Consider the following 18,314-nt stretch of genomic DNA (forward strand, 5'->3'; position numbering starts at 1 on the left):
AAAAAAAAAAAAAAAAAAAAGGAAAAGAGTAAAAAGAGGATAAATGCATTACTAAATACAGGCAAAAATATTTTTAGTAAGCATACATTTATTGTGCACATGCTTAGTACCAGGTGACGTAGCACTCAATACTAGAGATGTAAATAATAATACCCTGGTACCTGATTTCATGGAGGTCTCAGTCCATTTGACAAAACAAACTAAAAGTTACAGTATATTATCAAACAAGTGTTGTAATAAAAGTAAGCAGTAAGCATTAAGGAAACTTACAGGAGAAAACACTGTAGGGAAATCTGAGGGAAGCTTCTCAGAGAATCTTGATGGATTTATAGAATCTTGATGGATTAATAGAAGTTAGTAAGGCAAAAAAGAACATTTTCAAGTAGATGGAGTAATGTTGCAAACTTTCAGAGTGAGGGAATTTGTGGATGAATGACTTATTAAATAGAACTAGAACAGTTAAAAAGAAAAGGGTATTGACAAAAGATGAAGCTACATAGATAAGCAAAAGACAGATCCTTCTGAGAATTTGAGTTTTTAATCTGTAAGCAGGGAGAGCCGTTAAAGGATTTATAGCAAGGAAGCAACATGATGAGATGTACATTTTAGGGAGATCAGTCTGGATGCTATTGGAAAGCTAAAAAAAAATTTTCGGTTATACCTGTAAGTTCTTTCCAAGATAAGAGTACATGTGAATAATTAAGTAATAACAAAGTTTAAGAATTACTGAGGTTTCCGAAATTTGGTTCTTTTGAGATATTTGTAAATTAGGTTCTTTATGTAATTGTATTAACAGACAATAATGGAATGTTATATTCTTAGCATAACCCTGAGCTGATCAAATTATAAGAAGTGGAAAACAATTGATAATTGTTAGAAATTGCTATCTCACCTCTCCTTTGCCTATTTAATGTTGATCTTATTTTGTACTAAATCAGATGATAGTAACTGATGGCATTTACCCTCTGTGTGGCAATGATGTATTCTAAATTGCCTGGACTTCCCTCTATTGCTAGGTTTATAATTAAAAGGATATATAATACATAGAAGAAGAGAAACTGAAGCTCAAAAGGAGTATGAGATTATGAGAGAGGTCTAAGAGTTAGGAAGAAAGTTTGGGAAGCATCCTTTCTCTTAATTGCCTCCTACACTGTAGCATACCCCTCTTTCTCTTGTTCACATACATAAAAAGTTCTACTGTTGAAAATAGGTGTACGACTCTAAAGGCCTGTATAGCTCACTCCAGACATTTTAGCTGTTTTTATTATTTTCATTGCCTAAGAATAATATAATCACAAATTCCATTGTATTATATATTATTATATATTATATATTCTATATCATGGAATTTTTGCCTTGAGGTAGGGGCCAGACTAGCAATTTATAATAAATAATGCTATTTGTATTACATAGAAAGTTTCTAAATAGATACTGTTGACTACTTCAGTAAACATATTGTTTTATAATTGAAACCACAAAATTGAGTACCATAATTATTTTTAAAAACTAAGTAAACATTGTCTATGCTTATTTGGGAATTTTAGCTAAACAATGCATGGTATATAGTCACAGTTTATAGTATCTAAGTTATCTGTATGAATTCAACAGGCTGAACCTTTCATAGCCACCAAACCTATCTAACTTAATACAAATGACTATAAGCAAGCTTCAAAAAACTTTGATTTCCGTTTATGTGAATCCAAGCTCTCATAGAAGTGGGTTTCTGCTATTATCCATGCAAGCAACTAGCTTCCTTGCAGCACTTTGCCACTTAATTCCAACAAAAATATCTTGCTACAGCAACAACAAAATTTACCCATGTGACCATATGTCTGTGTTAGTTATAGCATATTCTAGACATCTGATTGACAACGTAATACTGGGTTTGTATTAAGGTCAAATTATATGGATCATCACGTTAAAATTATTCCAACTTGAGATAAAATATTGTGGAAAAATTGTACTTCTGCCATCTATTTTATTTTAAATACAACATTATTTAATTCAGAATTGGAAAGAGTTGAAAAATTAACTTATTTATAGTTTTTATTTTACCATAAAGGAAAATTGCATCATTTATGACATTAAAGAAAAGGTGGAAGTGAGAACACACTTAGCCAGAGTTTGTATACTTTTCTCAGGCTCGAGTAATCTGTACTGTCTCTTATAAAAATGGTTGACCAAAGGTTTAAAGACTGCTCGTTCATGATAAATAATTGACAATGGAAGCAGTAAATACCTCTATTAAGTTAATTTCTTGCTTGCACTCTATCTCAGTTTTTACCTACTCAGGCTAATTTGCAGGTGCCTGGGATGAGTAGACAATCCATAATTTCTACCAATCAAGTAAAAGAAGGAAAGAAAACTGAGCTTCTCTCCCAGTTACCAGGTAGTTTGCTGTGGTTAAAATTAATGCAGATTTTACAGCAGCAGATATTAGCATTTTCATTTATTATAAGAAATTCTTTTGAAATTTGGGAAATGAATAGTTGAGTGCATCATTTGAGTGTTTATTTGACCAGTTATTAGTGCAAGAAACCATCCTATAAATTGTTCTCTATGTGTTATTGCAAATCAGTTTGTTTCTCTCTTCATTTTAACATGTTTTAAGAAAAATGCAGTATGGTTACTTGTACTTGAAAATATATTTTATTCTTTGCAGTGTTTGAGCAACACACCTCCACTTACTGAGTATTTCCTCAATGATAAGTATCAAGAAGAACTGAATTTTGACAATCCCTTAGGAATGAGAGGTGAAATAGCTAAATCTTATGCTGAATTGATCAAGCAAATGTGGTCTGGAAAGTTTAGCTACGTCACCCCAAGAGCCTTTAAGGTTAGTGTGATAAATGTATTTCAGCAAGGGCACCTGCAAGGGTACAAAAATTGATTCTTGGGGATGGGGGAGTGAAAAAGATTAGCTATTGCAATGGATTATGGCCCTCCAAAGAAACATAGTACATAAAAAGATATACACTGTATCTGTGGTATAAAATTTAGGTGGGGGGGTTATGAAACAGTTGATCAGTTTCTTTTTTTTTTTTTTTTTTTTTTAACATCTATATCTGGGATGAGGAGAATAATGAAAAAAAGTTGAAAAACACTGGTATGGTACAAGAATGACGACCGAAACAGCAATGAGTGTTTGCATAGTTGTTTTAGAATACAGTACATCTCTGGAAAACCTATGTGAATATTCTACATAAATGTAAAAGACTGAATTTGGGCATGTCATTGAACTCTAAGAACTCATTTAATTTTGAGAGTCATTATGAATTTGAAAAATCATCAAAATGAAAATAGTCTGCACACCAAGCACTAAAAATTAAATGTACTTTCAGTACGGTTCTTAAACTTTTAAGGTTATTCACATTTGTGAATTGTTACTTATCAAGGAATTTAATTTATTGTTCAAATAAAAGTTGAGCTGAAATTTGGCTTTATGGCTGAAATTTAACTTCATGTTGTTTAAAAAAATTTCCTAATTATATAGGTGAAACTTTGAGAAATTTTAAACTTATAAAGAGAATAAGCAGTTTTAAGTCATTATTTATATAAGTAATTTAAATGGCATTCATATAGGATATCTACTAGACAACATTTTTTATTGACTATATACTAATTCTTAGAAAATAAAAAACAACCAGCAAATCAAAATACCTCTGTATTTGTCTTCCTTAACATTCTGAACTTTGGACACACTAGTCTAGACAAACCATGTCTCAGCCCTTACCCAGGCTTCTACTTGGTTTCGTTTTGGTAGATGTTCTCTCTTAAAATTATGTGTAAGTAAGTTCTTGATATATATGACTTTTTTCTTTCACAAGATGATTTATGCTATTACATTTATCTTCAGTCTCATTCAAAAATACTTAGTGATGCAAAGATTAGGAAAATTGAATATGAACATTAATATTGGTTATCGCTATGAGATTCATCCTCCTTTTACACATAGAAACTAAATGAGAGCTTAGAGTACTTATCTTTAAAATGCTTTCAGATACATAATTATTTATATGAAGTAATAAACAAGGATGAGAACCTGCCTCTTATTGTCTACCTATCAAACATTTATAGGAGGAGGCAATAGGAATACCTAGAGCTAAGAATTGAGAACATCTGGAAAATCCTTTGACAAATAGTGAAACAACAATTAATGACAGTGAAATCTATGATCAAACAAAGATTAGTACATTTATATATATTAAAGATTTCATATGTTGATCTATTTTGTCCCAGATAAGCTTTGTTGAGGAATGCAAAACAAAATATAATTCATATGTATTCCTGTTCATGTATACAATTTTTATTATTCACAGTAGTTATGTTCCATGAAGCTGCTAGAAACACTGAAATACTGAACCATTACTCCTAGGAAAAATATAGGGTGCGATTCCTCCAAGCCTTTGTTCACAGCATTTTCGTGAACCAGACAATTTATAACTTTGTTTTGCATATGTTTCTGTTTAAAAACAACTTGTTTAATATATGTTGTTGAGTCCTTAACATTGAACTCACAGGAAACAGCACTGTAACTCATGTCTTCATAAAGCATATCTAACACATGCTTTTTCTCCATAAGACACATCACAGCTTTCATGCATTTAGGAACACTAGCTGGCTAGTACTTCATTTAGTGGCCATTTTAAATAATGAAATTAACAACAAAAAGAACAAAAATGTGAAAAAACGTAACACTAAATAAACTACTAAAGGACAGTTGTTTATAGATTGAGAGCTGAAATAAGAAGGCGAAGCATCACCTTGTTCAACCCCAGCTGGTAACATGCATATCAGGTGACTCAAATTTTTTGCCACACGGAACATATCCACAAATGACCATGAATTGATTTTGGGGTTACAAACAAATTTTAGCAAGCAGGCAAATTCACAGATGTGGAATCCATGAATAATGAGAATCTATTGTACATATTTTTAAAAATCAACCCTGTTCCTAAAACTGATTTTATGGTTTTGCATTTCTTACAGACACAGGTAGGACGTTTTGCACCTCAGTTCTCTGGATATCAGCAGCAAGACTGTCAAGAACTATTAGCTTTCCTATTAGATGGATTACATGAGGATTTGAATAGAATTAGGAAAAAACCATATATACAATTAAAAGATGCAGATGGAAGGCCAGATAAGGTAAATTTCATGATCTTACTGTCACCATTGCTATAATTTTGTGATACCTCTTTCTAATTTGTGTCTATTATCCTTGTAGGTGGTTGCTGAAGAAGCCTGGGAAAACCATTTAAAACGAAATGATTCTATCATAGTAGATATATTTCATGGCCTTTTCAAATCAACTTTAGTTTGTCCTGAGTGTGCTAAGATTTCAGTAACATTCGATCCCTTTTGTTACTTGACGCTTCCATTGCCCATGAAAAAAGAACGCACCTTGGAAGTTTACTTAGTTAGAATGGATCCGCTTACCAAACCTATGCAGGTAAATCATGGTTATTTTCTTTGCATTTGTTGCTTTTAAATTAGTATTGAGTACTTATTATAAAAATTAAGTGTTGAATTCTCAAGCCCAATCAATAATGCTTATTTGTGTAAGAGATTTTTATAAGCTGAATACTTTGGAAATTAGTGTAACTTTTTACAATCTTGAAAGAGTAATGTATATCATATAAAAAATTTTCAAAAGGCTTTTTCTCATCAAAGAAAAGTGAGAGGTTTATTTTTATAATATTGGGATGAATATTAGCTTATGAAAATGAACATAATTTTTTAATATTTTTTAAAGTTCAGCTTTCTTTAGTGTTGATTATAATTTTTTATACTAGTGCCTATTGGAAGTAAAGCTAGTACTTTACATTTTAAATTATAATGTGACAATAGTACATTTAAATACCTGTAATTTTTAGGCATTTTAAGAACTTAAAAGGAAATGGAAATTTAGTTAGACTAAAAATATTTAGTTTAGTAATGATCTCTAACTTTTAATACTTTGAAATATCACATATTGTTTATTCTGTGCAAAAGTCCTGTGGTAAGTCTTACTGTCGAATTGTCTGCCTGATTTTATTACCTAGTGTTGTAATTGGATTATTTATATTTTGTGGGCAAAATACTATATTTTCTCCCTTACTTATTAATCCGTTAATTCTCTTCTGACGCTTGACCCATCCCAGAGAAAGTAATTTCTTTTTCTACCTTCTCTTTCCCTAAATTCTAACCCTTAACAAATTTTATTATAACCTTTGGTTTACTTTTATCTTTTCTCCCTAGACTACGAGTTCTTTGAAGGGACCTTGTAAACCTTTGTATTTCCAACTCTTGTGACTTGTAGATATTAATGCACAGGAAGCATTCAAAAATTTTATTTATTAGGATACTTAACTATGCATCTACTGGGTATAAAGCTGTTTCACTAAACAAAACAGATATGATTCCTGCTTTAGAAGATTTTTTTTTTCTGTAAATCTTTAGCCAAATAGGTCAGTTTGTTAGTGCATAGTAGTCATGATATCTATATGAAAGCCATGCTTTGAACAAGATTGCGATCTTACCATTCAGGGATGTATTTGGGTTTACTGTCGACAAAAGCAAGGTATATTTAGTATTCATAAAAACACAGACCTTTCTTTCATTCAAAGTAATTAAAGTCTAGTAAATACTACCTATATACTCACTTATACAAATTTAAGCCATTTGTTTTTCTACTGCTTTATGTTTTCTTCATTAACTCATTGAACAAAGTGCCCGCATATCAGTAGTTCATTGGGGAGTTCTAAGTTTACTGTCCTTATCTGTGAGCAGAGCCAATAAAGCCCTGCTTTTACTTTTGGCCAGGGGAATATATGTTCACATTTTTAAAGTTATATCCTTTAGATATTCACTTATTCATCACACCAATGAGTGTAATGGAGCAAGAGAGTATAGAATAATGAGTATAAATTTACTGCAACAAAAAATAAATGTAGGTGTTTTATTTCTCTATAGCACATTTGTTAAAGACAATATTCTCCCATGCCAATAATATAAGGTAATCGATATCATAGTAGTGGCAAACTGCATTAATTTACACATTCTGTAAGGTATGTGATAAGTGTTCTTCCATAAATTGGGCTCTAAATTATTTTTCCAGCTATGTGAGTTTCATTAACTTACACTTTTCTCATTTGGTAACCAATAGTATGAATTTGTGGAGGTTAGAGCCATGATTAGCACAGAGAAATTCGGTTGTTTTTGTTTCGTGGGGCTTTTTTTTTTCCCCGTTTAGAGGCAGTAACAACTTAAATACAAAATGATTACCTCATTTCATTAACACTGTGCTTTAACCAGCCAATAAGTGAAATTAGCTGAGTTGCCCTATTTGTTGAGTTTTTCCATCACTAAATTTGATTTAGGTCATAGAAGCTTATTAGGAAAAATATTGAATATGTATTATGTCTTGGGCTCTCATGCTGTTCAAGGTGCTAGAAATATAATGGTGTTTCTACTCTTTGCTCTTCAAGAAGCTTGTCATACAGTGTGAAAATTGCTATGACAGGGTGCTGCAGGAGAACACAGAAAGAGTAACCCACCCAAACTGGTTATGAGGCCTATGATGAATTCTGAAGGACAATTAGGTTGTAAGCAGGTGAAAACTAGAAATAAAAGCATTATAGGCCAAGAGAATGGCATGTACAAAAAGCTTATGGCAAAAGAGGACATGGCCCACTTCTGTAACCTACTGGTAGTTAATATAGCAAGCAGGAGATAAATCACAAAGAACTTTGATGCCAGTATAAGAAGTTTGAACTTCATCCTAAAAACTAGGGAAGCCATTAAAGACTATTAAGTATAGATAGTATATGGCCTGAATTGTGTTTGAGAAAGATGATTCTGGCTGGCATAGTGATTAGTTAGAAAAGCTTAGTACTAAGACCAGGTAAGAAGCTTTTCGTGATCAGATGACAGACAAATGACAAACGCTTGAACTCTGAAGATTCATGTCAGAACGACAGTTTGAAGAACCAGTTGAATGTGGGAAGTGAAAATGTCTAAGTACATTCAAAAATGATGCCAAGTTTACTGGAAAACAGGAGACAGTAGTGCTGTTTTAGTGGGATATATAGGAAGAACAAGTTGAAGAAGGAATCTATTTTAGTATTGAGTATGATAGTGTAACATGACCTAAACCTGTGTTTAGCATTGGACATGTTGACTTACAGATGCATGAGGAACATTTAGGTAGAGATATCCAGCAGGCATTGAATTTGTTTATCTAGACCAAAGGAGAAAGACTGCTTTAGATACATATTGGGCAATGAGCTCTATGAAAATGATAGTCAGTGTTTTAGAAAGATGAGATCACTTAAGGCTAAGGTGACCTTGTGATTTATCATCTAAGCAAGAACTCTTTTGAAAATAGAAGGGACTGTCATTAATAATTATACTAGGATAGCAGGCTAATCCAGGACTGGCCAGAGCAAATCAGGAGATACTGTTACCTTGTCCGAAGAGAGCATATAAAATTGAGAAGAGGACTAAAGACAAAACTCTGAAGAACACTATAGGAGAGCTTCAAAAAGAGAATATGATCAACAACAGTAGAAAATAACTAAGAAGTAGTTGTGTTATAAGGAAAGGGAATTTTTTAAGGAGAAAGTGGTCAGCAGTCATATTACAAAGAGGTCGATAAGAAACTGATAAGTTGTACAACAATATTGATAACCTTGGAAACATGTTAAAAAATAAATGGGAGATAAGGAAGTTGGTGATATAGATACCACTAATAAAGCTATTTATAATATAAAGGAGAGGGGGAGATAATTAGAAGGGAATTATTAGAGGGAAAGCAATGAGGGACTCTTTTGTTTTTTGAGAGACTTTATATTCCAGTGCCTATGCAACAGTCAGCATAAAGTGGAAGAAAGAATAATTGCTGGGTGTAGGTCACAGAGAAAGCAAAAGAGCGTAGATGCTAAGGTTAGCCATAAATAAGACGACAGACACCTCTCTTTCCATGTGTGGAGACAGTAAAGTACCTACATGGATTAAAATAAGTTAGTAAGAAAACAGGAAGTTGAAGGTTTTCCCACCCAGTAGCTTCAGTTTTTGAGGTGAAACAGGTATTCTGCTGATATGAAAGGAGCAGTAGTGAAATAGGAAGCCTAAAGAATGGTGAAGACTTTTTGTTGTTGTTGTTGTTGAGACAGGGTCTTGCACTGTCACCCAAGTTAGGGTACAGTGGTATGATCTCAGCTCACTGCAACTTCCGCCTCCTGGGCTCAAACAATTCTCCCACCTCAGACTTCCAAGTAGTTGGGACTACTATGTGTGCCATCATGCCTGGCTAGCTTTTTGTATTTTTGTAGGAATAGAGTTTTGCCATGTTGTCCAGGCTGGTCTCAAATGTTTGGGCTCAAGTCCACCTGCCTTGGCCTCCCAAAGTGCTGGGATTACAGGCATGAGCCACTGCACCCAGCCCAGTGAAGATTTTAAATAGTTATTGAGATAAATGAGAGAAGAAGCAAATATGTGATACGCAGAATTATTTCTGGGTACGGTCAAAGGATCAGTTGAGATTGGGCACTGTGAATTTGTAGCACACCAGCATCTAAAATTGGGAAATTTTCTCAAGCACATCTGAACAGCTCTAAGAAAGTTTAGCAAGAGTGGAATGAGTAGAATTGAGTAACAAAGACATTAAAAGCTTGTATGTTGGGCCTGGATAGAAGGGCAAGAAGACAGTAGGTAGCTGGTTAACTGGGAGAAAACAGAGTTAAAAGGAATAGAAATCTCTGTGCAAGCCAAGAATAGATAAGAATGAATTTCCAGGAGAAGTAAGAAGTAGTGGTTAGACAGTAACCATTAGTTTAAGATAGTAAAATTGGGGCTAGGTGCAGTGGCTCATGCCTGTAGTCCCAGCACTTTGGGAGACTGAGGCAGAAGGATCACTTGAGTCCAGGATTTTGAGACCATTCTGGGCAACATAGTGATACCTTGTCTCTAAAAAATAAAAATTAGCCAGTCATGGTGGCACATACCTGTAGTCCTAGCTACAAGGGAGGCTGAAGTGGGAAGATGGCTTGAGCCCAGGAGGTTGAGGCTGCAGTGAGCTAAGATCATGTGACTGCATTCCGGCCTGGGCAGCAGAGTAAGACCCTGTCTTTAAAAAAAAAAAAAAAAAAAAAGCAAAAGTGGGAGCAGTTTCAAGTGATGATAGGATCTTATAAGTTGACTAGGGTTGAATGAATAAAAGTGTAGGCCTTTGAATTGAGGAGTCAAGGAATGATAAGACTAGGACAAATTATCCATGTGGACATTGTCACCTAGGACCCAGGATGGTGGCAAGATTGGAAACAAACACTGTGAGCCAAATGCCAAATGAATGTGAGGAAGCAACCATGAGGTCACTCTCATTTACTGAAATTTTTTCTTCAAAATAATACATTTTTAACAATTTTTTTGTTTGTTTTTTAGTACAAAGTGGTTGTCCCCAAAATTGGAAACATATTAGATCTTTGTACAGCATTGTCTGCTCTGTCAGGAATACCTGCAGATAAGGTAAGATGTTTTTGGGGTTGAAGTATACAAGTTGGTATTTAGTTTCTCAGTGTTGTAAAACCAGTTTAATAGAAATTCTTTTCTTTCTAGATGATAGTTACTGATATATACAATCATAGATTTCACAGAATATTCGCTATGGATGAAAACCTTAGTAGTATTATGGAACGGGATGATATTTATGTGTAAGTATAAAACTCATTGTGCAAAATATTACCTGAAAAAAAAATCAAAAGAAGTAACATAAAATTTTGAGAGTTTATGGTCAGTTTTGTCCTCATAGGTTTGAAATTAACATCAATAGGACTGAAGATACAGAGCATGTGATTATTCCTGTTTGCCTAAGAGAAAAATTCAGACACTCAAGTTATACCCACCATACTGGTTCTTCACTTTTTGGTCAACCTTTTCTTATGGCTGTACCACGAAACAATACTGAAGACAAACTTTATAATCTCCTGCTCTTGAGAATGTGGTAAGTACCAGACAATTCTACGTTGACAAAATAAATATGAGAATAAAATATAAAATAGCTGGTAAAAATAAACACACAAGGTACTATCAGAATATAATTACACAAGTCTGTATTGTCTCAATTTTGTTAATAAATTTTATTATTTGTGAAATAATAACAAATGTCAAATGCTTCATTTCTTTATATACACTACCAGTTTATGATTAATAGTATTGTAAGGCAGCCTAGTTTTTGCCTTCCTAAAACTCTTGATTTAAATTATAAAGTTATCAAAAATGTTATTTGATTCCTTTCTTTTATCCTTGAACACTGATATATTTAGTATTCTTTCTTGCATATCTAATTGTTATAGTTTCATAACCCATATATAAAGGTCACATTATACATATATAAGTATTTTTAACAATAACATATACCGTCTAATTAGGATAAGTTGAGAAATTATTTGCAACAAACATTTGACATTTAACCTAAAAGTAACTATTAATTATTTTTATAAAGACAACAAAACAAATTGCTAGTCAGTTACACTTATGGTACTGTAAGTTTGAATTCATCCTTGAATCAGCTGAGTAACCACTGTTACCACATTAAAAAAGTTTTGTTTTACTGATAGAAGAGAAAACTTTTTTCAAGTTTTTATCTTTGTAGTATTGAACTTCTTTGATTTCTGATTTTATTTAAGCCGATATGTCAAAATATCTACTGAAACTGAAGAAACTGAAGGATCCCTACACTGCTGTAAGGACCAAAATATTAATGGGAATGGCCCAAATGGCATACATGAAGAAGGCTCACCAAGTAAGACTTTTCTGTTAACTAGTAAAAATGTTTCACTTAGATAATTGCTTCAGAGAAAAAGTTAAGAAAATGAGAATTAAAGAACTAAAAAATACCTGCAAACCTAAATATAGCATTGGGTTTATTTAAAGCTCTCTAATATCTAAAATTAGGTGAAATGGAAACAGATGAACCAGATGATGAATCCAGCCAGGATCAAGAACTTCCCTCAGAGAATGAAAACAGTCAGTCTGAAGATTCAGTTGGAGGAGATAATGATTCTGAAAATGGATTATGTACTGAGGACACTTGCAAAGGTCAACTCACAGGACACAAAAAACGATTGTTTACATTCCAGTTCAACAACTTAGGCAATACTGATATCAACTACATCAAAGATGATACCAGGCATATAAGATTTGATGATAGGCAGCTTAGGCTAGATGGTAAGTATTTGTGAAAAATGGCTTGAGCATTAAACAAGCAGAGCAGGTTTGTTGTTTTTCTTTTTTTTTTTTTTTTTTTAGTTAAAAACCATGAAATTCAGCTCTGTCAAGAAAACTGCCATTTACTTTTCTATCTCAAATTTCATATGAAAGGCCTTAATATCTTAGTAGAGTAAAATGTGTGTCTATGTTTCATAAATGGAGATTGAACTTATGCTTAAGTTTTCTATCTTTTTTAAAACTCTTAAATTATTTCAATGGCTTGGAAACTGCTATTAGCCCTAATCACCTGGTACAAGTAGAAAAGATTGCTATTTATTTATTCTTGTGTATATCCTAACATTAAAATATATTTTAATATTAAGACATACCAAATTTTAAAGAAAAAATATGTTTTCCACCTTAGAAAGATCTTTTCTTGCTTTGGATTGGGATCCTGATTTGAAAAAAAGATATTTTGATGAAAATGCTGCTGAGGTAAGTCATCACTCACTCACTCATTTACCTATCCTTGATTTGCTTTATGTAATTACCAGAGATAATCATACTGTTTTGTTCCATTCTTTGCTTCCACTAAATACATATATTTTCCCAGTAAAAAATTGGTCATGAACTAGAAAAGAAAGTCTTTGCAAAAATACCTTTTTTTTTTTTTTTTTTAAAGATTCAAAGTACGTTTTGAACATGCTTTGGTCATCCATATAGGAGTATAAAGGAATTATTTAGAAGTATGGTATAAATCTCAACTGAAAGAAGCTTTGTGATTCTTTTGAGAAAATTTAGGAGTTTTCATTATTATTCATAGTAAGATGGTATCACTAAAATGAGTTTTGTTTCATTTGTTCTCTTAACTCAAGAAATACTTCTCTTTAGGACTTTGAAAAACATGAAAGTGTGGAGTATAAACCTCCTAAAAAACCCTTTGTGAAATTAAAAGATTGCATTGAACTTTTTACAACAAAAGAAAAGCTAGGTGCTGAAGATCCCTGGTAAGAGACAAAATTAAATAATTGTTTTTGTTTTCTTTAAGGATTTATTCTGATGTGTGTGCCACATAAAGTTGAAAAAGTAATTACTAAATTCCTTTTGATAATAAATACTAAAACTTTCTAAATACAAAGTTTTTAATAAAACTAAAAGCTTTTTAGTTTTAAATACTAAAGCTTTCTTTATATAGTGAGTTGTAGCCTGTTAAGAGGGATGGTAATGTCTTAAAAAATACTATTACAGGCTGGGCGCAGTGGCACACACCTATAATCCCAGCATTTTGGGAGGCCAAGGTGGGCGACCACAAGGTCAAGAGATCAAGACCATCCTGGCCAACATGGTGAAACCCCGTCTCTACTAAAGTTACAAAAAAATTAGCTGGGTGTGGTGGCATGTGCCTGTAATCCCAGCTACTTAGAAGGCTGAGGCAGGAGAATCGCTTGAACCCCGGAGGTGGAGGTTTCGGTGAGCCAAGATTGCGCCACGGCACTCCAGCCTGTCGACAGAGTGAGACTCCATCTCAAAAAAATTAAAAAATAAAAAACTATTATAGTGTTGCCTTAATTTCATTACTGTGTTTTCCATAATGGTCATTATACTATTAATAATTCATTTTACTTTTTTTCCAAGAAATTTTAGCTATGTAATCATTTTGAGAGAAGCTTTTTAGGAAAAGTATAGTGATAAATTCTGTGGTGATGTTCCATTAGAGCCCAGAAGTTTTCAGATTTTCTAATACCTATCTTCCAGCACAAATTTGTGATCTATGTCTTTTTCTCATACTAAAAAAGAAATAATCTAGTCCTCATTATTTATTTCAATATGTATTTGTATATTAATTTATAATGGTTAAATCTATTTGAAAAATGTGTTGAAAATAAAAATAGGAAAAAGAGTTGCTTTCAACCTGGTACATATTAGGCATACAATAACTGCCCACTGAATAAATGTAGAACTTTCCAAACATTTCTGGTCTATTATTTTCATTAATGGGGGTTGTTTGTACCTCTCTCAAGCTTTAAATGCTTCTTTTTATTCTTAGGTATTGTCCGAATTGTAAAGAACATCAGCAAGCCACAAAGAAATTGGATTTGTGGTCCCTGCCTCCAGTACTTGTGGTACATCTCAAGAGATTTTCTTACAGTCGATATATGAGAGACAAGTTGGATACCTTAGTTGATTTTCCTATCAAGTAAGTTTTAATTGTGCTTATAAGCATTGGGCAACTCTTCTTTCAAACTGATGCTTTTTGTTATTATCCTTTTTTTGTGTGTGAGACAAAGTCTTGCTTTGTCACCAGGCTGGAGTGCAGTGGCACAGTCTCGGTTCACTGCAACCTCCACCTCCCAGATTGAAGTGATTCTCCTCCCTCAGCCTCCTGAGTAGCTGGGACTACAGGCAACCACCACCATGCCCAGCTAATTTTTGTATTTCTTTAGTAAAGATGGGGTTTCACCATGTTGGCCAGAATGGTCTCAATCTCTTGACCTCACGATCTGCCCGCCTCAGCCTCCCAAAGTTCTGGGTTTACAGGTGTGAGCCACTGCACCTGGCCATAGTTATTATCCTTTAGTAAACATCAGATGTCATTGGACCCAATTTCAGCTTTGAAGTTTGTTTTTGAGTAGTTCTAACAATTTATAAGGATTAGTGTTTCAAAATTTTTTTTTTTTTTTAGAGATTTTCCAAAGACCAAAGAGAAAATATACTTTTTTTTGTTTGTTTGTTTTTGTTTTTAAAGATGGGGTTTCACCATGATGGCCAGGACTGGTCTTGAACTCCTGACCTCAGGTGATCCACCCACCTCGGCCTCCCAAAGTGCTAGGATTACAGGCGTGAGCCACCACACCCAGCCGAAAACATACTTTTAAAAAATAATAAAACTCCTTCTGTATTACATTATCTATGGGTTAATTGGTCTCATTTATAAATCTAAGATACTTTATGGTACTTAATGATTTTGTTTATCCTAGGAATTATTTCATCATTACTCATCACTTATTCCTAAATATGCCAGTTTGGTTTTTTGTTTGTTTGGCTTTTGAGACGGAGTCTTACGCTGTTGCCCAGGCTGGAGTGCAATGGTACAGTCTCAGCTCACTGCAACCTGCACCTACTGGGTTCAAGTGATTCTCCTGCCTCAGCCTTGCAAGTAGCTGGGATTACAGGCAACTGCCACCACTTATATTTTTAATACAGACGGGGTTACACCATATTTACTAGGCCGGTCTCGAACTCCTGATCACTCCTGTCAAGTGATCCTCCCACCTTGGCCTTCCAAAGTGCTGGAATTACAGTCATTAGCCACCTCACCCAGCCCTTAATATGCTGTTTTCAAAAAGACTAAAATAAAACAGAATAATGGAATTGCTTAGAAGGATAACACAGTAGTGAAATAAATCATCCCTACTGCATCATCCTTCAGTTTTCCTATTGCCACTATATGACATCATATTTGTAAAAAGATATATTTATGGCCATACCAACTTGAATGCACCCCAATCTTGTCTGTAAAAAGATATAAAAAAAATCTATACATCTTCATATTCTTTTTTTTTTTCTTTTACTCCCTGCTTTTACCAAACAGTTGTGAATTCAGAATGACAAAAAGAGAACATTGTATTCTCAATCACTTAGTCATTCAACAGGAAGGACTTTGTCACACAATATTTTGCACAAGAACTTGTACTCTCCCATTTTCAAAGAGAACTTTCAATGGTATTATTTGATATTCTGTGGTATTTGTGCACCAAAATATACTTGATACAGTTAGTAAATGGACAAATGCTAATAGCAGGTGTATCTACAAAGGTAACTAGAAGGAAATAGATTACATAAAACGAAATATTTATTGTTCATTCTAATTGATGGTTATAAATTTAAAATTGAAAATTATATATAAATATTGAATGAAAAAAGATGATTTTCTTTTTAACAAAATAGCCATTAAAAGTTTTCAATAATATAGCATTTGGCAATGTAAGAATAAGAAAAAGAATCAGGAGTAATGACAAACTAGAATCTGTTAGAGATGTACTTAAAAATTAGAATCATTATTGCTTTTTAATGATGCAAATACAAAAAGAATAACCAGAAATAATAATAACCTGTTTACAAGATGGTCATTTTCCAGGTTCTTGAATGATAGATTATGATTAGTCAGTGAGATTCAAAGGATGTTGCCTGTTTCAGGTGTATAGGTCATCAAAGCCAACAAATGTAGAAAAAAAATTAGGGTTTGATATATTAATATTTTTTAAAACTTCTGAGAAAGTCGTTTTTACTATTCTTGTATTTTTCTTCATATAAATCACTTCCTTTTTTTTTAACCTCCCACCCTGCCCATAAACTACTTTATAAGATTGACTTTAAAATAAAGATCCATTGGACCCAGGTGGTAAATAGTGATGACTGTTTCTCCTGATATACTGAGAATTAAATGTGTTAGCATACAAACATTAATCTGAATAACAACATTCAACATTTGTATTTATTTATTTTTTAATTTTTGTGGCTACATAGTAGGTGTATATATTTGTGGGGTACATGAGATGTTTTGATGCAGTGTGAAATAGTCACATCATGGAGAATGGGATATCCATCCCCTCAAGCATTTATTCTTTCTGTTACAAACAATCCAATCACGTTCTTAGTTATTTTTAAATGTACAATTAAGTTATTATTGACTATAGTCACCCTGTTGTGTGATCAAATAGTTGTTTTATTCATTCACTTTTTTTTAAGTCATTACCATCCCCACCCTTCCCAGCCTCTATTAACCATCCTTCTACTCTTTCTGTTCATGAGTTCAGTTGTTTTGATTTTCAGATCCCACAAACAAGAACATGTGATGTTTATCTTTCTGTGCCTGGCTTATTTCATTTAACATAATGATCTCCAGTTCCATCCATGTTGTTGGAAATGGCAGGATCTCATTCTTTTTTATGGCTGAATAGTACTTCATTGTGTATATGTACCAAACTTTTTTTAACCATTCATCTGTTGATGGACACTTAGTTCCATCAACATTACAACATGTAGTTCCATCAAATCAATGAGATTTGGTTGTTGTTTCCAGATCTTAGCTGTTGTGAACATTGCTGCAATGAACATAAGAGTGCAGATATCTCTATGATATACTCAATGAAACATTTTAACATTTTCAATCCATAAACAAATCTTTGCCAAAACATTACTATCTGAGGTACATGTATGATTTGTTTTGTAAGTTACTTGACTCATAATTTCTTTAATGAGAGCTACACACACACACACACACACACACACACACGTCAAACAACAATGGCAGAAGGGAATAGAATTCATTGCATTTAGGGACAACATAAAATTAACTTGATTTCTTTTTTAAACAGTGACTTGGATATGTCGGAATTCTTAATTAATCCAAATGCAGGTCCTTGCCGCTATAATTTGATTGCTGTTTCCAACCACTATGGAGGGATGGGAGGAGGACACTGTAAGTTGACAGTTTGCCTTTTTACCCAAATCATGGTGTTTGAAGAACTCCAGACTTTTTTCTTTAAGATACTTATTAATTCTTAAGGATAAAATATCAGATGTGTCTTGCATATAGTAGTTCAATGTTGATTAATGAATGAGTCAGCTTTTGAACCTTTTTTTTTTTCACACTCGATATAGAGGATTGAGTTCATCATACTCCTCAGTTCAGGGCCCAGGAGGGAATGTTGTTGTCTTATTTAGAGTGCATTTCCCTCCACATTCTCCTTTCCCTTTGCTTTCTAACATGTTTGATGCATATACTCTTGTAAATCATTAATATTTATTCATTTATATAATTAGTACTGTGGTATTGATCTCACTAGGTCTTGACTCTTACTAAGACTTATCTATGTTATTTTGTGTCTGTTTAGTCAGTTGTTTCTCACTCACTGCTCATGATTTACATCTACCATATTTTATCTCTCCACTTACCTCATGATGGACCTCTAAATTGCCTTTCACTTTCTACCACTATAAGACTGATAAACAATTGTTTATGGTATCCTATGTAAAAATTTCTTTGGGCTGCATACCCAAAAGTGAGATTACTGAGTTTAAATAAGTGTTGTCAGATTGTTCCACTCTACATTCTGCAAGCG

General features: G+C 33.3%; 1 protein-coding gene across 5 annotated transcripts in view; it reads left to right on the forward strand.

Annotated features, from left to right (window-relative positions):
- The window catches only part of USP15 (ubiquitin specific peptidase 15), a 150,047-nt gene that overhangs the window by 122,134 nt on the left and 9,599 nt on the right, over positions 1–18,314 (forward strand). For 4 of the 5 annotated variants that reach the window (XM_010337267.3, XM_010337268.3, XM_074402823.1 and 1 more), the window contains 12 exons: positions 2,663–2,836; positions 4,990–5,148; positions 5,228–5,452; positions 10,423–10,506; positions 10,597–10,691; positions 10,790–10,981; positions 11,667–11,782; positions 11,935–12,207; positions 12,614–12,684; positions 13,081–13,196; positions 14,237–14,386; positions 17,568–17,671. In XM_010337267.3, the coding sequence (XP_010335569.1) occupies positions 2,663–2,836; positions 4,990–5,148; positions 5,228–5,452; positions 10,423–10,506; positions 10,597–10,691; positions 10,790–10,981; positions 11,667–11,782; positions 11,935–12,207; positions 12,614–12,684; positions 13,081–13,196; positions 14,237–14,386; positions 17,568–17,671 (1,759 nt within the window). Of the gene's footprint in view, positions 1–2,662; positions 2,837–4,989; positions 5,149–5,227; positions 5,453–10,422; positions 10,507–10,596; positions 10,692–10,789; positions 10,982–11,666; positions 11,783–11,934; positions 12,208–12,613; positions 12,685–13,080; positions 13,197–14,236; positions 14,387–17,567; positions 17,672–18,314 lie in introns of those variants that run through there. The other variant, XR_005580034.2, reaches the window with a different exon arrangement.

Source organism: Saimiri boliviensis, chromosome 7 (assembly GCF_048565385.1).
Source record: "Saimiri boliviensis isolate mSaiBol1 chromosome 7, mSaiBol1.pri, whole genome shotgun sequence".
Lineage (NCBI taxonomy): Eukaryota > Metazoa > Chordata > Mammalia > Primates > Cebidae > Saimiri > Saimiri boliviensis.